Raw genomic sequence first — 24,771 nt, forward strand, 5'->3', positions numbered from 1 at the left:
ACTTAAGCTCTTTGGTTTAATTCTGTTGCCACTGAAATAGATGGAAGTAGAATTAAGGAAGGCCGAGTTCTGAAATTGTTTTTCTTTTTAACTCAACTGTATTGGATGTGTGAAGACTAGCAGACGTCCAAGTGATACAGTTTCAAAGCCTTTGATGCTTGGGCTTTTTCAGAATGAACAGACACAGACCAACTGTTAGGACTGATTCCCTGAGGGCTTAAAAAAAAAAAAAGCTGTAAGGTCTGCTCTCACTTGTTGCACATAATGCTGAGCCTGTTGGGGCAAAGCTGACTAAGACACACACACAATTCCTGCTGCACTTAATAAATCGTTAAATTCCTTTGCTCCAAATAAAGATTTCAGTTTCGAGCAGCACCGAGAGCATCGTGCTCTGTGACTTGAAGCAAAGCACAAAGTTCCGTTGTCGCAATGCTTACATTGATCTGAACGCTGCAGAACAGTTGCTCCAGTTACTCGAGAAGCCTCGCGATCCTCATGAGGTGTGCCGTGCTGTGAGTTACAGCTCGTGCACTTCAAGTTCGCGTTCGCTGCTGTCTGTGGTCATCCAGATGGAACTGCAATGAGTTAAATATGAGCCCTGCGTTCAGCTCTGGGCCCCCAGCACGCGAAGGGTGTGGATGTATCAGAGTGAACCCAGAGGAGGCCATGAAGGTGATCGGGGGCTGGAGCACCTCTCCTGAGCTGAGAGAGCTGGGGTTGTTCAGCCTGGAGAAGAGAAGGCTCCAGGGAGACCCTATAGCCTTCCAGCCCCTAAAGGGGACTGCGGGACGGCTTCGGGGGGGATTCCTTGTCAGGAGTGTGGTGGTAGGATGAGAGGAAAATGGCTTTAAGCTAAAAGGTCCCTTCCAACCCAAATCATTCTGTGATTCTTTGAGCGCTGCTACTGCTTGTGAAGACAGGCTTCTTCAGGATGTGTGCATGGGCCACAAAGTCTGTGTGCTCCTCTGTATGTTTAGTTGCTTGGGTGATATTTACTTGTGTGAATAATGAAGAGGCATCTTGCTGGGCAGAGATTATTAAGCTGAGGAATTGTTTGTGAACATGAGTTCAGAGTGCAGCTACAGAAAATAATCTTTCTAGGCTTTCATGAGCCAAGTATTTTAAAAATTGTATTGCTAATAATTTTTACAAGTGGTACTCCACTCTTCTGGAAAAGCCTACCATAAATGTTTTATTAGTAGCTCTGTAGCATATTAGATTTCCTTTTGCTGAGAGCATCTGACAGGGGGCACAAGTCTTATTTGACTTAATGTTTTATGCTTGGTCTCTTAAAAACTTTCAGAGGGAGACTCTTTTTAATGAAACCATCAGCTGTGTTACTGCTTCTGCTGGTTCAGAAATCATAAGTCCTGGAGGACTTATGTATGAAGCAGTTTTTTCCCAAAGAATTGTGCTATGAAATATGCGATTGGATAAAGATTTTATCGGTGGCTGATTTGGCTCTCCTGCCTTGTGTGCCTGTGGCTTTTCTTCCTGTGAATAATGCAGCCATCCCAAGCTTTAGCTGAGGAAATACTTCTGTTTCAACGTATCTTCTATAAAATAGAACATGAAGAAAAAATACTTAATTTTTTTTATTTAAAAACGATTTAAAAAAATCTTGGTTTCTTTTTGTGTGAAGATGAACAATGTTTTAGTACTTAAGGAATATTCTAAAAAGCACTGTGCAGCAGCATGCTGACATGGTATTATGTGTGTGTTTTTAAACAATGCTGGTTTATAGTTATTATTTCAGTGCTAGTCTCAGACTGTTGCAGGGCTAAAAATGAGCATATGTATGCACACGCATGCACATCTTACTGTCCAGTTGGTCGGATTCTGATCTAAGGCATTGCCTAGCGCCTCAGAGAGTAAAAAAAACATGTGATAGTAGCTTTCGCTGTTTGCTTTCCTTGGTTTGAAATGCATGATATAATTTGCCAATTTTCTTATTTCACAGCAAATCACTGATCTGAAAAAAGAGAACTTCAACCTGAAACTTCGTATATACTTCCTGGAAATGCGAATGCAGCAGAAGTTTGATGGTCCCACTGAAGAAATATACAAAATTGTATGTGTTTGAAGTATTTTAATAGAATTACATGTCTTTTTGAAGAGATTGTTTAGTGAGAAAGTTACCTGTTTTATGTGAGTTTGTAGAAAAAAGTCCTTTTTTCTTTTTTTTTTTAAGTTTGAAGAAAGCTTAGAGTCTAGTGGTATGTCTGGCATCATTATTTCAGGTTTACAAGTGAAAAGCACTTTGCTCCCAGTCTACAAGGGAAAAGAAGTAATTTTGGTAATGCAATAGCATTAGGTTTCTTAGGTTTCATAGGATGGAGACTGAAGTCTCTCTTGATGGTTGTCATAGTAGTTAAATGCATAGGTGTTTAGCTAGGTCGTGGTTTCAACTGAATACTGCTAGTTGGTCTGTCCTGCTCTTCTACACCAGTGTCTTTCTTGTAAATACTAATGTTTTAAAAAGTATTTCAGCTTGTGGGCCAAGTAGTTCTTTATACAATGTTTTCCCAGGCTAAAATTAAATAATTTTAAGATTATTAAAAACCTCAATAATTGGAAAAGAAAATCACAAGGAAAATATAGCTCACAGATGGGGGGGGGGGGGGGGGGGAACAAAACAAAACAGGCTTGTAAGCCTTGGAAACCCCCAGGCTGATTTGCACCACTCCCCATTATAACAAAGCTAACTGTAACCTATACAGTGCCACTAATCTTTGTGTATGGTGACCTCTGAACTTTCTGCATGTACTTTAATTCTTACGTTTTAGAACATCGAGCTGAAAGTTGAGATAGAAAGTCTGAAGCGAGATCTGCAGGAGAGAGAGAAACTGCTCATCAAGGCCTCGTAAGTAGCAGTGTATTTCCTGGTGTCTGTTAGTTAAGACTTCCAAGATCTTGTTTCTATTTGCATGCTTTTTCCTGATACTTTAAGAATAAGATGATCCCAAAGGAGTGTTTTAGGGGAATTTATGTAGAAATTGCTTCACACGTTATTGGAGCTATATGTGTGAATTCTTATACGTACAACGATGTTGCTGTAGTTAACCCTAAAGGTGTAAATTAAATAGAGTTGAACAAAGAATCTTATTATTCAGATAAATAAATGTAACTCCCTAGTTGAGGATGGGTTAGTGTTCTATTGTAGAAGTTAAGCTAAGGCTGACAATTGCCTGTAAAACTGTTTCCTCCTAGATATCTGGTTCAAAACTAATCCAAGTGGGCAATGAAATAGAGCTGCTGACTGCTACGTAGGCCTTGGTTTCAATGGAATTTCCTTTGTGCCCTACCTCGTGGCATCGAATTGTTCCTAATTAGCCTGTTTCAGTGGTTCAGAGAGGCTTAGTTTCAGGTTGATCCAGAGGACAGGTTTAATTTGTGCTTGGTCTCTCCAGTAGTTGTCAAAGGGTTTTGCTGGGCTTTGAATGTAACCTTGCACAAGTTCATAATAGGAAGCAAGATTTATGGGGGAAGTCATAAACAAGTGGTCATTCTTCCTTTAGTAAGGAAGCACGAGCTGTTCTTCGCTAACAAGGGATTAACAATTACTAAAAATGCAATTGGAGAGGTCTCAGCAGCTACATATATTCAGTTTCTTCCAGTGCTGCTTTCTGTAGCAAATACAGCTCCACTGAAGGCTTGATACTGTATTTGGAAGCTTTATAAATATGAAGGAAATAGTAACACTTTCATTGCATGCTTATTCATTGTGACAAGGCTTGTGTGGAACTCTCATTGCTTTACATCAAGCAGAGACTATACCACCAAAATTGCTATATAGCATGTAGATGTTCGTATTTAATCTTAAAGTGACAAGCAGGTACAGATAAAGTGGAAGAAACTTGCTTCTGCATAATCCATCAGCTGCTTGCACTTTAAATGTTTTCTACTCTGATAGACAGTGGGATTTCAATCTATATTATGGTCTTTCAGTAAGGCAGTTGAAAGCCTGGCCCAGGGTGGTGATGCTGAAATACAACGTGTGAAAGAGGAGGCACAAAAGAAGTTACAAGAAATGGAGGAAATCCTGACTGGCAGAATAAACCTTCTGGAAGAGGTGAGTGCCCGAAACTGAATGAATAGTTAGGAATCTGTACGTTCTTTGTACTGTTGTCTGAGGTTTGACACTGTGATCTGCTTGTATTTTCAAAGTTTTTTTCAGCTTTCCTGGAAAAACAGCCAGTACAAATCCAGGGGAAGGGGGAGGAAAAAATACGAAGGGGGAGGGCAGCGAAAGGGAAGGTGGTGGTAGCTGCTCTTGTTGAAACATGAAATTGGAGGAAAGCAGTTCTTCAGGAAATTCCTACCTGTTGGTGCTCTTCAGATACGTTCAACTCATCTTTAAATCTTGAATTCCAGTGGGGCAGCTTCATTTTCAGAGCTGCACTCTCTTTAGAAGAAGATGGGTTGCATTTTGAACACATCTTCTGATAAGGTCTCAGCTTCATAAATAGCTGCAACTACTCTGTAAGGGCTCCTGTCATTTTCATATCATCTTTCATATGGGAACATTGTTTACCAGTATAAATTCGAGATTCTGTTGCTTTCCTATATCTCCACTCGTGTTCATTATAGACTGAGAGGGGCTACCTACTTATGGCAGTTCCTCTGTAAATGAACTAGTGAAAACTTCCCTGTCTTGTTCCTGCTTGTCTTGTGATCCTTTGTTGGTGATCTGCCAAAAGTTACTGGCTTCTGCTGTCACTAGATCACCATTTTGCGTAACCTTTTCTTGTTCCGGAGGGTGGTTTTTTTTAACAATGTGTTTTGGAATTCCTTGTTATCTGTGGTTGTTTATCCTTGTATTTGTTGCAGAGCTATCATAACAGGAGAGTTGTTTTCACATTTTCCTGATTTTTGTAGTGTACAGGCACCGTTTCTCTGTATGGATAACATGCTTCCTCAGAAGCAAGGAGAGTTCTGTTTCTTGTAAAAGAACAAACTTGGTGTTGAATGGCCTGTACTGGAAATATTTCTGTAAGTTCTATAGATACAAAATCCCTTACCAACAGATGAGTGCGTACAGTGAATGATGCAAAACAATCATGGGTATGTACCTGTGCTTGTGAGAGAACAGAATTCTGGTGCCCTTTTGTAAGTAAATAGAAATAGCAGAAGGATGGGGTTTATATTCCAATTTTTGCTTTCCAGTCCCTAAAGAATGAGTTGGTCATGGAAGCTACTGGTAGCATGTCATGATGGTATTTTTTTATTGGGGTGATTTTGCAATATTCATAAAGCAGGGAGATCCTTCAGAGCTGGGATAGGGGGAATCTCCATGGCCTTTTCTTTAGTGGAATTGGGGTTTCTCAAAGCATTCTCTGTGCTATCAGATAGGTAGAAAAGACCCCAGATTACGTATTCTGTAGCAAAACCAGCCTGTCAGACTGGTGTTTCCCACATCTGACAGATAAAGTGGCAAATATCTTATCTCATGATGCTATAGTACTTTCTGTAGTCTGAAGGTACTGTTGACCCCTGATGTTAATTTTGTTTGTGGATGTAAGTACTGCAGGGCAGTATTAGTCACGTGTTTATGTAGTGCTGTATAATTACACAGATCCAGGTAACGCTAACGGAGATGAATTTCCTTTGGAGTTTTTAATTGAAAGATGAATACTGGCGGAACAGCTCTTCAGGAGAGGGAGGAAGCAGTGAATTCTAGCGGTGAAGGGCTTGTTCTTCATCCCCTTTCCCCAAGAGAAATGCTTTTTAGTATAGGCTTGAAGGGGAGAGGGGGGATTACTCATTAGACTCCATGGAGGCTTTTAGATTATAGAAAGCAAAATTCAGTGAGCACAGCAGGGAAGCTTGCAACAGAAAAATGAAGATCTGAAACACATTTTATGAAGTTTATGTCAGGTTGGCTTTGCTTTTTTGTTTGTTCCCCATCTCAATGGGTCACTAGAGGAAGCTGAGTGGAATATCTAGGTGTTACCTCTGTTTCCATTGCTGTTCAAGAGAAGAAAATCTGGTTCAAACTTATCAGTTCTTGTAAGATATTATAAATGATCTTTAAGAGTTCCAATTAGCTACAGTGAGCCTGTGAATATTAATTTAATCTCTGAATGGAGAAAAAAACCCAAATTTTTTAACCTCTTTAATTTAAGTCTAACTACTTAGAAGTCTAATTATTAGTTGTGATAGCAGGAGGGAAGTAGGATAAAGCCAAATTATATTAAAGCAAATTCTAAGAGCTAAATCTAAAGCCATAATGCAGAGGTACTCTTGTTCCCTGTTCTGTTTTTGGCTAGGAAATTTGATTTACTACTTTGAAACAAACTTTTCTTTATGTACCACAGAAAATGGATTAATCTTGAAAACGCAGTAATGAAAAGTTCAGAAACGTTTGCAAAGTGCTTAAAATAATTAGTAAAAGTTGTTAATTTAAACATTCCAACTTGTTTGGTAGAAGAAACTTCAATATATGAAAAATGTTGTGAGCATTTTGTTCTTGTAGACAACAGGATTATTTGTTTGTTTTAATTACAGAATCTTAAAGCTGCCCACGAAGAGGCAGAAAAAGCCATTGTGATGACAGAGAAGGAGAAAGCTCTAAGAATGGCTGCTGAGCAGAAACTTTCTTCAATTCCAAATGCCCCTGCAAATGATCTTCATATGATTGCAGGAGCCGACAAAGACAGGTCAGATTTCTTCCTGGTGATATTTCTAACCAGTGGAAATTTTTTACTCGTGAAATGTGAAGAGTCAACGTGGATAAAGGTTTTAATGATCTGTTTCTACCCTCAGATGCATGACTGAGTGTTACTGGATATCTAATCAGCTAGTAAATGAACACAGCAACCGGTTCACATACTTCGTGATAGCAAAATCATCTTTAAAAGCTGTCTGAAAGTGTAAAAGAATTGGCATGCATGTGACATGAGCATTGTCCCGCTTTAAAGCTTCTTTGCAACTTCACTGACTTACCTTCTGCTTCTTGCTTGAGCCGTTGCTGAATAGAGATCGGCTCTTGCAGTTGTGTTCGCTTGCCGCTTTCATGGTGTTTACTTGCTCTTCAGTCCCAGTGGTGTGTTTGTTGAGGCTGGGAAATCAAATGGGAAAAGAGAAATAATGTTTGAGCTTCACAGTTTTGATTGTGCTTTGCTAAGCACTGGTTTTGCTTTGTTTGGCAGGTAGCTGAAAGGGTGCTTGAGTTGTTCAATAACCTTAGGTGGGGAGAACGTGTACAGTTAGATCTCAACGCTTTGGAGAATTGATTTTCTTTTAATATTCAAATACACGTAGGGTGAAATACACATCTGGTTAACCTTCTAGTAAACGTTGGTTAACTTGGGTACACCAGTCTGGGTTGGAGATGAGAAGATTGTTATGACTCATAATACTTCAGAGTATCCTTTTCTGTCCTTGTGTGACTGAACCCTGCAGTTAACTGCGCTGAGTCACTGTGTAATGGGACTATCCTGGTAATGGAAAGTTATGTTGGCCTGAGGCTTTCATTTCATCGGTTTTATATTACAGTAGGACCAAAGCAAGGTTTGCTGTATTTTCCAGACAGCTTTTGTAAAAGCATACAGATTGAAAACTGCAAATCTGAACTCCATAGTATCATAAAATTATGAAGTTGTTCTAATAGGTTCTGCTACTGCACCTTGAGTGACACCACAGTAATTATAACCTGGCTGCCAGGCCATCTCCCTCCCTTCCCCTTTATCTTTCCTGTCTTCCTCTTTCAATCTGTTAGACCTCTGCGTGAACGCGGTTGCTCCCCTGAGTGACTTGAGTTGGGAAGGAGTGCATTATGAAAGCAGTCCCTCTCAGATGTACCTTAGTTGCCAGCTCTGGAGCTTGTGAGAAAACAGCGCTTGAAGTGTGGAAAGAAATTGTCAGTCCTGAATCACTAAAGTGAAGACTGTGTGGAGTAAGGAACTTTTTTTTGGTGATTCAGTGTTGGCAGGATCTTCTATAATTACATGCCAATAGATCGGTGTAAGTATTTGCAGGACCAGAAAAACAATGCTGATGGAAGAAGATATTTGACTCCTTGAACTGAACCACACATTAATGTGTAGCTCTTTAAGCTTGTCTGGCAGTAGCATATCTGTAACTCACATTGTATTTAAAGATGCTTTGCCATCTAGGTTACGAAATACTATGAGAATCACAGCTGGCAGCTTATGCCAGGAAGTTCTCAGGTATAACCCTATATCTGTCTGAAAACTGAAGCATTGTTCTTATCCGCTGAAAGACCGGAGGTGTCGAGACATATATTTGACCAAAGGTGGTATCAATGACCTCACTATTTTTGGGGGGGGTTGTGAAACTAGAAGCAGCTTTTGCCACAAATACATGTGAAAGTAGGTACATGATGGCATGTAAGGATACAGAGCTCTGTGCACTAGGAAGTGGAATGTATTGATAAGCTTTTTGTGTATCATAAAGGACAATGTAACTAAAATATTGAAGCTTAAGTGTTCACATTTAAAATGGTACTGGAGGAAAACAAAACAAAGTGCTTCACAGATAGCTCAAACCTGTTTGTTGCTTGCTTTAAAGTGATGTGACCTTTTCTGGCTTCTCTGGAGGAAGAAGGGGTTGTGAAAGTACTCCCTTAAATTTTACAAGTGTTGTCTGGAGTCTTCACCTAGGAGAGCTGTCTGTGAGATTTACTGCGATGACTGGAGAGTTGGTGGTAGATGATGCAAGATTAATATTAAAAATTTTATAATTTTAGACTTATAGAGCAACTGAATCTGTCTTTGAAAAGTAAAGAAGCTATAATTCAACACCTTGAAGAGGAAAAGTCTCAGAATGGATCTTGTGATGGGAACTTATCAGCAGAAAAAATCAGAGAACTTACCATTGCTTTGAGGCATGAAAAAGATAGTGAGATAGAGGTGAGGAAACTGATGGAACAGTTATATATTGTAAATCTCATGTGGTCTAGGATTTTAAAGGTCTAAAAGGTCTTGTGCACGATGGTGTATGAGTAACAAGTCATTTAAAAAAAAAAAAATTCTTCTCCACAGTTATTCCGTTCTGCTCTTCTCCATCCCCTAAACATTCATCGTTTATATTGTGGTTTAGCAGTCAATATTCATCCTTATTATCCATGCTTACTGTTCTTTCAATGAGAGATCATTTCCTGCAGACTTTATACCTGTGTTTTATTACAGATACTGTGCAATTGCTTTACAGAAATGAGTGTGTATACATGTATGGGGGGTGTGTATACAAAAGCTAAATGTTAATAGATCTGTTGATAGATGACGTCTTATAGTGTATATATAACTGTATTATAATTTACAATTATAGAAGTTAAGAATGTGACTTGAGAATTTGTTTTTAAAGAGTTTTTCCACTGTTGAGGTCTAGAGAAAAAGCTTTGTTAAGGGAAATAAGTGTTTAAAAAAAATCTCATGAAATAAAGTGAAAGCATAGCCTTTAGCTTACAGAAATTCCAAGAGTCAGTGGTTTATTTCACTCCTCTTAAAGAGGAAGACAGATATCCTGCAGCTGAAAGGTAGAAACAGGTCTTAAGGCTTGTTTTTTTTCCACAACCAATGGAGAAAAAAAAAAAAGGCAAACAAGGGAAAAATGGTAGAAGAAAGAAAGAAAGCATGGAGGCCGTCAGGCTTCTGAGAAATTTTTATCCATTGTGTTTTGAGACTTGAGAATAATCCATTCTCAAGTACCAAAACACTTTATGTTGTTTCTGTCAAGAATAGACAGAAGGACTAATAGTTCAGTCATGAACTGACTGTCCTTGTTTGATTAGTTGAATTAAAAGCTTGAGGTCTGGGTCTTATTAAGTCTAAATCAACTTGTTAGGAAAACCTACCCTAGGTTCACAAAAGTATTTGTGTCAAGGTGAAAAAAGGGTCATCTTTAATCATTTCAAAGGAGGTGGACAGACCGTATCATCCTTTTGGGGTACAGTACTGAAGAGAGAAATCAGAATACATCTGCACAACTCCATTTCTTCATATGATTACTCTTTAAAAACAAAACCCAACCAACCAAACAAAAAAAAACCAAACCCCAAACCTGACTTCCCCAAGGAAAAGTCCTTAAGTAACATTTTCCATGATAAAAGCATCCTGCTGACATAGATAAGTCGTATAAAAATAACAAAAACATGGTTTTATGCATTAACTTGTAAAGCTGAGTTGTCCTGTCTCATTGAATGGCACTTCATACTGTGCCCCAGCAGACTTTCAGGAAGCACCTGATGCAAGATGTTCATGCCAAAATGTTGAATATCGTACAGTTCTGAGGTGTATATAAAACTTGTTCCTTAAAGTTTAAAAGTTTGTTTTATTTCATTTTAATGCTTAATGGGTTGCATTTGTGTTTAGAGTCAATTTACTTGACCATAGCAACTGTTTTGTTCTTATAGGCCATTAGAATGGAGCTTAAAAATGAGAGAAATTCCTTTGAAAAAAAAATCCAGGTAAGTCCTAGTCTTATTTCTGTATTTTTGGCCACTTAAAATGCATGTTGGGATTTCTTCTGTTATGCATTCATAGATACAGAGAGGCCTTGACTTGAAAAGAAGCAAAGCAGGTACTTTGGTAACTTTATTTTTTAAAGGTAGATGACAGGAAGGATCCCCTGTTTTTTGAAGCAATTTTCAGTAAGTTGATAGGCATGCTCATCAAATAGTGAAGCTGTATGGTTGATACTCGTGGCCAGCGCATGAGATTTGGCTTCTTTTACTGTATTCCAGGCATATCTTTAAGACGATGACTTGCATTTGGGACTATATTTAATACAAGTAATTTGGGTAATAAGATATAAGAACTCTGAGAGAATGCACTACTTAATGTGCAGTTACAGTGTGTCTTAGTAGAAAGTTAATGCAACTTTGACATAATCTAATTTAGTCTCTTCAAGAAGAACTGCAAGAGAGAGAAAACGAGCTTGCTGTTGAAAAGAAGAATGGTTTGAAAAGGGATAAAACCATTCAAGGGCTAACTGTTGCATTAAAAGCAAAGGAAAAAGAGGTATGACGTCTGCGATCTTGCTGGTTTTGTTGAACTATCACTGGCACGGCTGTGCATGTTTGTGTCACAGGGATTGTTTGATCTCACTTGTAACTCTTTAGGAAGCTTCTAGTAGGTCCTAAATTGCTGCTGTCATGTCTTAAAGCACTTCTGTTTGTTACCTAGAGTTTTGTGTCTTTGACTGGAGGGGTTGGGGAAGATACTTAACTGATTCATTGTCCCTTAAGAACTTAGGAAAAATGTTTTCAGTTGCACACTGCTTTTTATCAGCTCTGAGCACCACTTAAAAGGTATGAGAAGTATTTTTCGTTGTTGAGTAAGTGGAGCTGTCAAAGAAAGGTAAAATAGTAGGTCAATGTCAGATGAAATTTGGGTTTTATGGAAGAGTGGGAAATGTTTAACTTGAGTGATAGGTAGTCTAGTGAGTGTTGTATAAGCCGAGTTTCTTTATGTGAGATTTATTATGATGTATTTGATGTTTTTGTTTTTAAAAGTATTTGTTTTGTGTAGTTGGATGGATGGATAATGAGATGGTGGGATAGCTATTACTGAATCACCATCCCTTGGAAATAACTTTCTACATAGTGTTCATTTTACTTTACTTAAAGAATGAGGAACTTGGTTTTGAAATTGAAGATTTAAATGCTTCACTGACTAAGGCAAGAGAGGCAACTCACAAAGCACACATGCAAAAATTCAAGGTAAGAAGCAAGCAGTTAATGTTTTTTCTTCCCTGCAGCTCCCTTTTCCATAATACCATACAGTAGATATAGCTTTGTACATTTGAAGGTAAAGGAATGGAGAGTAGTTTAAAGTACTTTTTTGAATGCTTAGTTTTCTTATGAAACAAGTTTCCCCAAAACATTTCTGCTTAAGTGGTTGAGTCTTAAAATGTCCGATTTCTTATCTTGTTTTTTCTTCTGTAACAACTGAGAAGGGAGGGAGAAATGTCTAAAAGCAAATGAGGGGGAAAAAAATGAAGACATACTTATGGAGTTGAGATGATACTGAGTTGTCTTTATTGACTTAATGTTTTGGTGGTTCTTCAAAAGTATGGTAACAGCACCCTCTTCCACATAAGCAGAATTGAACTAGGTATGAGAGACTTGTATTTCTTCATATAATGAATATGAAACCACTATCTGTAAAATAGTGGAGTGTTGTGAAAATGTGATTTAGTAATGCTTTTTGTGTGTGCAAAGAAGAGAACTTTATTATGATAATTATGCAATTTAAAGGTCTTAATATGTAAGATGGGAGAAAGAAGTTCGATTTTAAAATAGACCGCATAATATTTACCAACTCATTTCAAAATGAAGTCTAGTAAAAGGTGGACTTGGAACTTTCAGTAATTAGTACTGATTAATGGCAATAATGACACTTTCATTATGATGATTGTTCACCCACTTGGTTTCTTACCTCAGCAGGAACGGAAGAAGTACCATATGCTTCCATGCTACACTCTGCTGCAGCTTTGTGACTGTATAGTTTTTTGATTTCAGTCCAACTGGAATAGTAGTGTTTAGTATCCAGACCACCTCCATTTCTTCAAAAGCTACTTATTTGAGTTAAGCCCAAATTTGTGTGCTGTATGGTAAAAAGGACATCCTGTGTCATCTTCAAGTCATTTTGGCCCGTGTGTGAACCTATAGCCTATGTTTGCTACTTAATACCACAGAAGTCCAGTGTTTTGAAATATTACTCTAATTTTAACCCTTTTATTTTTGAGTTTGATTATTTTTTAGGAGTTCTAGGTTTAAAAATATGCAACTAATTCTTCCTATCTACAGAATCCATATTGCGCTCTCACAAACTATGCAAGCCTTTCTCCTCATTCCTCTGCTACTTAGCTGCAAACCTGAGTTGAAGGCAGCTTTCTGTGAGAGATCATGCTGCGTAGCCTTCTACCCCTGTCACCAGTGTTGTGAACTTCAAGGAGACCAGTTAAAACAGTATGTGATAGGGAAGAACAGAAATCACGCTTGCTATTTCATATACTAAATATGCTTATGACTTGGTAACTACTTGACCTAGTCTGGATTCACTTTGACCCAAAAGTAGAAAGCTTCATCTAATGAGAGCTTTGGGAACCAATAACAATATGGTCTCATTTGCCTTATGGGCTCCTTTGCAGATCAACCTTTTATCTAATTCTCAATTATCTCTAAGGCTCTTATGCTGGGTTGTCGCTTGTGACATCAGATACTCAAGAAAATGTTCAGTGTAACATTTGCCTTGTTCAGGTAACTGTCATTTCACTTTTTTACCATAAATTCGGTGTGCTAGAAGGATCATGTGTGTGGTGGAAGCAACAGAAGTGAAGACTTCTAGGTTCTACAGATTATCCTTACAGACTTTGAATGCTGCTTTTATGTTTCAGGGTGCTGAGGATTATCAAGCTCTCTTGATAGAAAAAGAGACCCTCTTAGCAGAGCTGCGTTCAGAAAACGTTACAAAGGATGCTGAGAACCGTAAACTACAAAGGAGGATTAAAAGGACCGATCAAGAGCTAAATGATTTGAATTTAGAAAGAGAGAAAATGGAGAAAGAGCTGGATGAAGCACAACTACAGAAGAGTAGAAGTGACAAAACTATTAATGTTATTATCACTTTTCCTTTATTTCATAAAGTAAAAATATTGTTTTTGTATGTTACTAGCATGTCCTTTTCTAACAAATTTAAATTTTTAACTTGAAAGTTAAATTTTTAACTTGAAAGCTTTCTTGAAAGACAAATGCGTTTGCCTGAAGTCAGTGTTCAAAAGAATGTGGCCAAGCAGATTGAGGCAAATTCTGGCACTTAATCTGCACAGAAAAATATTTTTTATAACAAATCTCATTTTGGTAGCCTTAGCTAAGTCCTAGATAAAATGATTAACTTTTATAAGTGGTAAATGTTAACTATTGGTTTCTAATTCTTGATGGTAGTTAGAACATGCATGACAATGTCTTATTTCTGCTGTATTTGCTGTATTACATGTCTATATGTTGTCTTAAAAGAGTTAAAGTAGTGCACTTCAAGTTCTAAGACAATGCAGGAGTAAGCCAGTTGTGACCTTAAGCCAAACTTCATCTTGCTTTTTGCTAACATAGCTTGGTCACTGTAAAGGCTGTATACTAGTATCAATTTTTGCTTGTAAAATCCCCAAAAGCACAGGATTAGTCAATCACAATTTGCTGTAAAAAAAAAAATATTAATTTTGTTTTTTATTTATATATTATGTTTATTAATTTTGCCTCCTATTCTTGTTATTTTTTTAACCTTAGTGTAAATGTCTGTCTGAGCTCTTCTGCTTCTAACATGCACAGCTCATTCAACAAAGTGAAGGATCAGGTTTCTTGTTCTTATCCTTTCTTCAAAGGATGCGCTTTCTGCTGAGTGCTTGACATAATGTACTTCTCACCTGTATGTCTTGTCATGTGGATTTTTCTTAAGTCTTACCATTGCTTCTCTTAGGGCAGCATCTTCATAATGAGTAGACTCCTGCCCAGTTGCACAGGCTGGTACCCTTCACTTAGGGATTAGGCTCTTACTATATTTAATAACATAAAAGATGAAATGAGGTTGTATTTCTTCACTTAATATTTTTCTCTATTTATTAAATAAGCACCTCACGAAATAAAGCATGTAGACGTGGAAATTGCTGCACTGCAATATTACATAAAACCAGTAGAGGGGTCTCTCTACCTACAAACAAATAAGGTTCCTTCCTCCCCTACCTTCCCCCTGCGGTTATTTAACTTACCGTTTTCGCTGATTGTCAACTGTGGTTAGGCTGCCGTCACACAGTCTCTATCTTTGCTGTGCTTTGAAATTTCTTCTGGGTGTTGAGGTTAAGGGGAGAAAGAACAGATAGCTCCTGTCAGTAAAACAGCCACAAAGAACATATTTTATTGATTTAAAGTATTTTATCTTTAACTGTCTTCTCCATTCAGAGCCTTTTTTCATCTTTCAGGGGAGCTAGAATATAAATCTTTATAGGAAAGGCAGGAAAAATAGGACTGAGTAGGGATTTGCCAGGGGATTCAAAGTTGCTTGTATTACAAAAGCCTATTTGACTCCATTATGTCCAAGTTTTTCATGTAAATGACTAGTTCCTCGGGGAAAAGCATTCCTGCCAAAAGATGAGCAGTCTTCTAAAAATTATATCCCTAACCTGTTTCCTATTCCTTGCAGAACGGCTGTTTCAATTTCAGAGTTGCTAGTACATTTAGATATAGCAACCCTGCCTGTGAAATGTTGCCCATTAAGTAGTAGATATGTGGGCGAAAAAAAATATGCTGTGATATTTTGCTCTTTGACAAATAGAAAACCACTTCAGTCATCTGATGCAAAATTCTTATGAGACAGCCCTAAAAATCCTATTCTATTTATTCTCTGAGATACCTACTTATCAGTGTTTCTACTTTGTTAGGATGAAGCTAGCACAGGTGTGTCTAAACTGTAGAAATTGCCACTGACATCTGTAATGAACTGCTGTCTTAACTCTTCCCTCACTCCCAGGAAAGGTTTCAAAGACTTTTCCTGTACTGTTGTTGGGGTAATCTCATTTTTTTTGCATATATCTGTCTGGGCAAATGAGCACGCACAAAACCTTAGAGAGCCAGAAGAGGTACTTCTGCCCTGTTGTAAGCCAGTTTGTCTGGAGGTGATTAGTCATTGCTGTCCTTGGATGGAAGAAGGTTAAACTAAGTTAATTAAGACTGCTAAATGTGACCTGATCATCCAAATCCTACCAAACTACTGCTCGGTAGCAGGAGGCTTTTGCAGCAACACATGTTCTTGAGTGCTCTCTGTGCCTAAGGGTGGCTACGTGCCCTGCCTTTTTACTGAGTCAACTTCAAAAGCAAAAACTTTCAGGTCAGTGCTTTCCAGAAGCTGCTGTTAGGCGGTAGTTCAGTGTCATTTTAAGCTCTCTGAAATAACCTTTGGACATACATTCTCACAACTGATGAGCAATAAACATCAACACACCCTTAACGCTGCTTTCCTTAGCCATGTTGCTGTGTCTGTAACAGCTCAGTATTTCATGCTTGAAGAGTTTGGTTCAAGCTCAGATCATTTAAACACGAAACTGTTCTCTCTCCAGATTTAAATGCAGAAAATTAGAGTATATTTATTTGTTGTTCATAGTTGATCATTTGATTGGGGGAAAATGCAGAATAACTCATTAGGTAGACTTTATTACCTACTCTTCCTACTTGCAGCTCAGCCTGAGAGGGAGGTTTTGGAGCCTCATGACTTAATGATTCACCAACCTGTTTCCCATCTGACAAGGAGGGGGAGGCATCCGCTCCAGTCTTTGACGTTATACTGCTTCGCGTTCATTTTTCTTAGTTCAACTCTCATTAATCATAGAAAAGTCTCTCGGGGAAAAAGGTTGGCAGAAGGAATAGCGAGGTTTATGCTCTGAGAACCGTAGGTACTCTATTATCCTTGCAGCTCGATGTATAGAAACCAATAGATTTTCTCCCAGACAATTTGAGTGGTCAATGAGTTCAAGCAGCCTGCTATAGTGATGGATAGTTTTGTGCGTTACGGAATTCTGCGTTATGCAAAGAAACCAACTTTCAGTCTCAACTCTGACTTGTTTGGGAAGGATTTAAGGGAACTTTGTGGGCAGAATTAGTGGAGATGAACTCGAACTACAAGTCTCTTGCAGGCTTTTCTTTTCCTGTTTTCTGCAATAGCATGTGTTGTCAGTCCAGCTCTTTCCCTAAACCTAGCCATAATATTTGTGCTGTTTTAAAGGCAGAAGCTTGGCCTCTGTACCCGACAAGTGTTATACACTGAGACTAGGTCATAAGGGGTGTAGTACTGTTATTGCAACAGCATGCTTCCTACCTGGGCATGCCTGCATCTTCTCGTAAATCTGTTTATGGTTTTCATAAAGAGAAGTCACGGAGTATTGGTTCTTGAAGTTACAGTACAGATCATGAGTGTTCTTTTGAAGTTGGGTTACCTAGTAGTGATACAATAGCACAAAAATGATGCAAAAATAAAAAAAGAGTAAACTTTGCAGTGCATCACGAAAACATAATGCTGCAGTTAGTCCTCTACTTCCACTTCAAGTGTTGTATGTGATGCGACCCACTCGAAGAGTTCCATAGCTTGAAGCCAAAAGGCTCAGTGCTTATGAGATGTTATGCGACTTCCAAAGGAATTGCTCTGTGCTGCAGTCTATGGTTTTAGTTAGTAGTTAATAGAAATAGAAGCATATTTGACACTTTGCACATACACACAAAATTTGGACTTAGTTCTGCAATTCTTCATTTTATTTGGCAAACAAGTAGTCTTTTGGTCATGAAAAAATACCTCTATTGATTTGCAGAACCGAGGGTATAAGCTTACCCATTCTTTGAAACTGAATAACATTTGATGAGTTTTTTGGGGGAGCTATTAGCGATGTCTTAGCTGATTCCTGGTAATGAAGCTAAGATTAAGCAAGTAAACCAAAAGGCATCGCAAATGACAATTTGTGTTTAATGTGCAAAATAAACAGAAATAAAACACTGCAGTAGTAAAGTGATGTTAAAGATTTGATGTGAACCTGCATGAAGCAAGGTAATTAAGTCAAGAAAAGGACATAAAACAGTTTGTAAAGAGAATGCAATTAAAGTGTCACTAGTACTATTTCCCTGTACTTAGAATAAGAAACAACTATTGAATTTTAAATCCCAGCGGAGGTAAATGGAAAGTTTATAGGTGACTACCATATGTGCAAACTATTTAAAGGGCTTATGGTACCTCACAAATGGGCCCTTTTTGGAAATAAAAGGAAAATGTATTTGAAGGTGTAGGCTGTGTTACCCAATTCTTTGGGTCTGAGGAGAAGTTTGGATGTTACAAAGCAAAGGCTTCTGTAAGTTTTAGTTGTTTAATTTTAAGCAACAGTGCCTTTGTAAAAGGTTTCTACTTCCCTTTTTCCAGACAGTCCTTGCAGTAAATGTCCTAGATCATCTTGCAAAATAAAAACTTAGAAAATGAAGCTTTGTGTATATACAAGCTATGTATTTTTCAGTTTGAAACTTCCAACAGATCAGCAAAAAAGTTACAGTTGACACAAAGGGTGGTAGTGGGAGAGAAGCTGAAATGGTAGAATGTTATCAGAGCCTTGTTTAGCTTTTCCACTGCTCTGTGTTCCTGCACTTTTCCACTCTGTAACTGGAAACTGGCTATTAATAACACACTTATAATTTCATCTGTATTTTCATTGATTCAGTGATTTTCCCAGTTAGTAGTAAAATGTAAAGAATAAAAGGGAACCGGAAGTTCAGATGGCAGTTTTTCGATTGAAATAGGAGCGTCTGTAGGAACATAGATGAGAAAACTGTAATTATGGTCACCATCAAGTGTGTGACTTGCAAATTAGGAGATACTGCTTTTTACATCACAGTAGTCCATGTTGATCCAAACAGATAGCAGGGTCCTTTGGACTTGCTACTGAATCAGGTTATTGAAAGAGACTTCTGTCTTTTCAAAGCAAAATGGACAATAAGTGAGTGTTTATTGATGGATGCGTCATTTCCATGTCTTAGTTACCTAATCTTGAAGCTGCAGGAAAGGAGAAGAACAAATGACAAACCATTTTTTCCTGTTTCTAGCAGTGGATGAAACTGACTCAGAAGTTAGTGTTTGTTTGGACAGTGGCAGCATGACATTTCTAACAGCCTTGGAGTCCGGTCATTCTTTATGAAAAGCATGTGAACAATAACAGTTTAGATTGTTAGAAAGCAATACTGACACCTTATCTAAAAGTTTTCTTTAATTATAATCACTGATACTAAGAGAAAGATACCGGCTTAAATACATTCTCCAGACTATTTAGTGATATGCGTAATCTAAAGTAATGGAAAGTTAAGCTATTAATGTGCCTTGTCAATCTTAAACATTTTTAAAGTTGATTTGCTAATTATTCAGTTTCATTTTTTGTAGGACCTTAGAAATCAACTAGAGAAATTACACGGTGAAATGACTGAGAAAGAAAAAGCAGTTGAACATTACAATATTCTTTTGAGTGAAAGCAATCAGAAGTTGCAGAGCCAAGAACTAGTTATCAAGCAGCTAACAGACAATGTCAATCAAAAGGATCTATTGCTTCAGGTAGGTAGACTTGAGTTGAAATTAAAAAATGAAAAGTTGTAATTTGATTTTGCATGAGGAATGATTACAAAATCCCATTTGTATTTGGAATTACCATTGATTTTGATGGTAATCCTTCACTTCGTATAATACTGTATTTGCAGAACAGACCTAATTTTAGAGATCTGTGGCGTTAAAAAGATTTTTTGTTAAGGTTTTATTAAGCTCTTGTACTAAAGGGAGAAAAAAGCTTTACTCATACTTATGTAGATTTTTCACTGATGTGTTAGGGTACTTTAAAAGCTCTGAAGTGCCTATGATTTACAGTTCGTTGTGCAGAAACTAGAAGTTGAGGAATAGACATAGACAGTGAAATATTTTCTCCTTCTCTTTTTTTTTTTATTTTAATGAAAATAAGCATGTTCAAAACAAGGCTTGTGAGAAGGCACCTGTCTGAATCTTTAAAGAACCCCTGCTCAAACATTTTGCAGCTGGAGGTACAACACTGAAAGGTACTGGTGGTATTCAACCAGCAAAGCGAAGACAAATAGTTGAAGTTGCTCCGTACATGGAGACCAAAGTGCATTCCTTGACTTAATACATAAATACTGCTAAGTTTTCATACATAATCAGTTTTTTTTTTCTTTTTTAATATTTAAATGATTGGATAGTTGCCCAAAGCTTTTGTTTGGTCTTTTTTTTTTTTGGTTTCGGTTTTGGTATGTTGAGATTTGACTTTTATGAGATTTGTAAAGAATGTTTGGGCATTTCCTGAATTTTGCTTGTGTACTATTTTGCAGTATAACAGCAGGGTAAATTTTGCAAAACCATATTATTGTTTTCTTTTGTTAGAACATTGATGAAACAATTAAAGAAAAGGATGGAGAATTGCAGGAGCTGCTGAATAAGAATAAGAGCCTTCTAAGAGCCAATGAAGAACTTGAACTGAAAAATGAGGGTTTAGTAAAGGAAAAATGTGCTGTACAGTCACAGTCAATCATCAGGATAGTCAGAGAGGTAGAGGTGAGTTTCACGGAACCGTGATCATTTGCAGATAAATACTTTGACTTTAAATTAATGAGAATTTTCCTTTTGACTTCAAACTTGCAGATTAATATGCTTTGTAAATCATCCATGTAGCAAGGGGTAGTTTTTCCTTCAGATCAGTACCATCTTGAAATGTTCTGTAATATTAAAACTATAACAATAACTTTATTAATAATAGAGTTATATTTTTAGGTCACTTGAAATGTTTTAAAAGCATATGATTGTGGTGGTGTTGATCTGGCATCAAAAGTGTACATAGTATTGTACGCTGATGAGTTTATATGATATTACTAAAAACTTTACTCTCTGAAAGTGCATAAAATACTTTCCCTGCCTACTGTAAAGATGTAGAGTTTAGTGGCCATTAGGGCAGATGTACTTCCCTGAATGAGAGGGTATCTGCACCTGAAGAGTATTGTAGAGGAAGGTTTGTGAGCTTCTAATAGATAAGGGGAACGATTGCACTGAGCTAGTGACCGCAAGAGATATGGGTAGGAGCAAAGATGTGTTTAGAACAAGAAAAAATACCTTAAAACAGGAGGAGAATGGATGGAGATGGTGTAGAAATATGCATATATTAAAAAGATGAATAATACATGCCCATTATTTTATTTGGTGACATAAATTGAGAAGAATTTTAGGTGCCTGAAATCTGAGGTCAGAATTCAGAGACTCAAAATGTAGAGTTAGTTACTTTTTTTTTCTCTTCTAATGTTGTACTAGCCAAAGAAAAAAGATCACATGCCAGTGGGAAGTTTTGATCACTTGCTGATCCATCAGTGCATTTATTATTATTGTGTACAGATTACTGGACAAATAAGCTGCTTTTGGAGATACGTTACATTTCTTGTCTTTTTTTTCCTGTTGTTTGCAGTATGGTCTGTTAAGATTACCAAAAGCATCAGGCAAAATAACAAGAATTAGACTAGTACCTCCTAGTGGAGGAGAAAGCTATTTAATTTCTTTAATTACGTATCAGTCATTAAAGGGATTTTCTCAAGGATATTTCAAATAAAGAAAGCCAATGACAAAGGAAACATAAGTACTGTATCTACTCTCACAATCTGAAGACACTGGTGATGAGATGTTTAATATGTTACAAACGCTATTATTAAACAAGATAGGTGTAAGCACAGCTTGAGACACAGGTGTTACTTGGCAAGCTAACAGCAAGGGAGCCGCATCGCTGCTTGCCAGGGTACCAGTGCAGAGTACGTTGAAGTGCAGATGGATATACAGCCAGAGAAAATGAAGTCTCTGCAAGGCTGTGCAGAAATTTTACCTCTGTAAAACAAACCGCAGTGCATGCACATAACTTCTGTCACAAAGGGACCTAAGGCTGATGGAAAATCATACAGAATTAATGAAAATCCAACACTAACTTTCCTCTGTACACCCCACTTCTGATACAGGTGCATAACCAGGAGAGAGAACAGTGGCAAGTGAAGCCATGCATGGTAATGACCCAGTACCCACCTTCTAATCACAATCTATTCTCTGTTGCTGGTTCACTTAGTGATTGTGAACAATACCTAATCACAATCCATTGTCCTCTCAGCTCAACCTCTATGTAAGATATCACCTCTGTGAACCCATTTCAGCATATTAATCATAAGTTTTTGGACACAGATTATCGAGAGCTATGCTCTTATTGGCTGCCTTGGACTCTTTGATGACTTTGCAGTGCTGCACCAACTCTCAACAAACGCACAGCTGGATCCTCCCCACCAGAGAGAACAGAAACCAAGCTCTTCTGGCCTCACTGATCTCTAAAGTTGAAGAAACTGAACTGAGAGATGCAGAACTTTCTCTCTTTCATCATACCTTTTAACTCTATTTTAATGTAATGATAAATTTTAAAGCAACCAACATCCAAAGCTCTGCTGGGTGCCTCGACCAGGCCAGGGAAGATAAATGACAGTTTCTAATTAAAGTTTGGATTCTTGAGCCACTGTCATGGGCTAGAGAGAAAGAAAGGGAGTGTGCAAAAGCACTGATGATTAGGTTAGTCATGCAACTGCTGACTCTGGTATCTGTGAAGCCTTGGAATTAAATATTTTTTTACAGCCAAGGAATTTAGAAGCGCAGTGGTGTCGATATAATCTTGAAGACTTTATCTGGTTTTGTGCTTAATGCTCGTCTCTCACCACCAACACTCCTTTACTTACAAAACTCTTCTTGTTGGAACATTTGTTAGGCAAATATATTTCTAGCAATGGTTTAGACCTTCACAGTTCATTTTAATACTGAGAAAAGCAGATAAATTGAGAAAGGTGCCTCTTGCTCAGTCCTTTAGCTATGCTTCTGGGTTCTGTTGTGTTGCACATATAACCTTGCATACAGCAGTAAGAGGCCACAGTGATGTGAGTTTTAATTCTAAATTGACTTCTCTAAGTGCACAAAAAGCCCTTAGATTTGCTGTAATATCTTTCCTTAACGTCTGTTTCTGGGAAGGGGAGCTTATATACCACTCGAGGGTGGAGTAGGAAATGAGGTTGGCTGCTGCATTGCAAGGCAAATCTGATGTTTCTGCAAACACACTGCACTTGGTAATTCCTGCACGATCAGCATATTGCTTGTCTCTAGTTTTAATTACTCCAGTATTTAGGGAGTTAATACTGTGCAGTCAGGGAATTGAAAAATATTGTGTGCATACAGTTGCGATGTCTCGTTTGCTGCAGTTGGAGAAATTACAGCCAAACCATGAAAGTCATTGATGTAGCCAGAGCGTTGCAGTTGTTGGGTGTCCTGACAGCTGGAATTGGTGCAATTGTTGGGATACTGCAGCTGTGTCTTAGCTGCTGGAACTGATGCAATGTGCATATTGTTGCCGAGTCATTGTGATTTTGGAAAGTGAGGTAGTTGACCTTTTTTTTATTTTTTGTACAAGTGTCCTGTCTATTAATTGGCAATCAGTGCACTGTAGTTGTTGCTTTCAATCTCTTTAAATTGATGTTGTGAACTGGGAGGTAGTTCAGCTTCTGATCTGATGAGATTAGCTTACAGATGAAAGCAGCGAATGTTTTTGTCAATATCCATGTCTTCACACCCCTCAGCCATGTCGCTTTTTACCCGTTACACTGAAAGTGGCCTGGTGAGGGGCACGGATGGGATTGGTGTATCTCTCCGTTCACTTACCAGCAGAAATTTCATCTTGCAGGAGTTAGCCTGATGAAGTGACATTTGAAGATCTGTTTATAGTCCAGTAGGTTTGCCTTCCGTACCAGCAAGAAGGGCCGTAAGTTCCTCAGAGCCATCAGCTTTTTGACATTTTCCGTGTTGAGATGATGACGTCTGAAAGTCACCAACAGTCTTTAGCTACAGCCATTTCCATCTTTAGATATCTGACTCACTGGCCTGTAGCAATTTTAATCTTATTAGCGATCGTTTCATTTATGGTAGACCATCCACACAGTTCACTGCAAGGTTAGAAGAAATTACCAAATTGTGACACTAATGGATGGAGGGATGAATCAGTGGTGGGGTGTAGGTTATGGCCTTCTCGCAGTCATCCATCCCCTAACCTTCAGAGATTTTGAAATGATCCCAACGCCTGTTGCAAGGAAGGGAGGGTTCAGTAAGGCAACCAGATATTTTTGTGACTTTGCCAGGAAGTTACTTATTGTGGAGACATAAACCTTCTACTTTCATTGCTTACAATTTGAGAAACCTTTTAATGAAAATAAGTTATGTTTTCTACCACTGCTGCTTAGCAATAGTATTTCAGATTTAAATATAGACTTTAATGTATTAGATTGCCTGCTTTCACGGGAATATAAATCTTTCACTGCAATATGGTCCTGGATGTCTTGCAGCTATCTCTTCTAACACATTTTCCTTCACACCATGTGTCAAGAGGTTTAATGTTTCATTAACTCCCACAGCATTATGGTCTATGTAAGTTACAGAGCTGCCTTATGTTTTGTGTACCTTTGGGGAGTTGATTGGAATAATTCACTCCTACGCTTTATTTAGAAGTGACAGTAATAATGTACCAAAAAAACCTTCATGCTGTATCTTTTCATCCTTATTATTCATGAAGAATTCTGAAAAATCACGAACAATGCTTCGTGATTTTGCTAACCTCCACCCAGCTAGTTGAATTTAGGGTTTGTAAGAATTTACCTATAGCCTCTGACATTTGGAATTAGGAAACATCTCACGTCTCCCATAACGGAGAAAAATAGAGTTGGGAGGGTTTCGTGAGGTTACGCGGAGTTTGGTGTAAATGTAGAACTAAATTAACATGTGAATTTTGAAGGAAATGTAAGAGAAGGAGCACGGTTCTGTGTAACACCACTTTGCTAATACAGCACTCGTAGACCCTGAACAATTGGTGACAACCGTTATCTAATTTGTGTACCGTAAACTCTTCAGAGTGACATTACTTTGCCAGTTCTTCAGAAGGAGCTTTTAATTAGGATACAGTTCTGTAGTGTCTTCAGTAATAATTGCAAGGCTTATATCAGACATATGGAAGAGTTCACCAGAACTTTTAACAGACTGTTAACCAACTAAATTAAGTCAAAAGAGTTATTTCTTTCTGTTGCTTTCTGTGTCATTGATCAGTGTTGTTGTCAGTGATCAAACTTTTTCCAAATTAAATTGCAATCTGTGTATTTTATGTCTAGTGACTGTTCTTAAAAGGCTGAGGTTCCAG

General features: G+C 37.9%; 1 protein-coding gene across 1 annotated transcript in view; it reads left to right on the forward strand.

Annotated features, from left to right (window-relative positions):
- Positions 1-356: 356 nt before the first annotated feature.
- LOC118252108 (CDK5 regulatory subunit-associated protein 2) overlaps positions 357-24,771 on the forward strand; it is a gene marked incomplete at both ends in the record, with an annotated part of 46,896 nt that continues 22,481 nt past the window's right edge. Inside the window, 12 exons of the mRNA XM_050716629.1 lie at positions 357-512; positions 1,961-2,071; positions 2,787-2,863; positions 3,949-4,072; positions 6,508-6,659; positions 8,711-8,873; positions 10,376-10,429; positions 10,863-10,982; positions 11,591-11,683; positions 13,363-13,581; positions 18,918-19,085; positions 19,917-20,087. Coding sequence (XP_050572586.1) covers positions 357-512; positions 1,961-2,071; positions 2,787-2,863; positions 3,949-4,072; positions 6,508-6,659; positions 8,711-8,873; positions 10,376-10,429; positions 10,863-10,982; positions 11,591-11,683; positions 13,363-13,581; positions 18,918-19,085; positions 19,917-20,087 — 1,608 coding nt within the window. The remainder of the gene's footprint in view (positions 513-1,960; positions 2,072-2,786; positions 2,864-3,948; positions 4,073-6,507; positions 6,660-8,710; positions 8,874-10,375; positions 10,430-10,862; positions 10,983-11,590; positions 11,684-13,362; positions 13,582-18,917; positions 19,086-19,916; positions 20,088-24,771) is intronic.

This window comes from Cygnus atratus, unplaced genomic scaffold (genome assembly GCF_013377495.2).
Source record: "Cygnus atratus isolate AKBS03 ecotype Queensland, Australia unplaced genomic scaffold, CAtr_DNAZoo_HiC_assembly HiC_scaffold_105, whole genome shotgun sequence".
Classification (NCBI taxonomy): domain Eukaryota; kingdom Metazoa; phylum Chordata; class Aves; order Anseriformes; family Anatidae; genus Cygnus; species Cygnus atratus.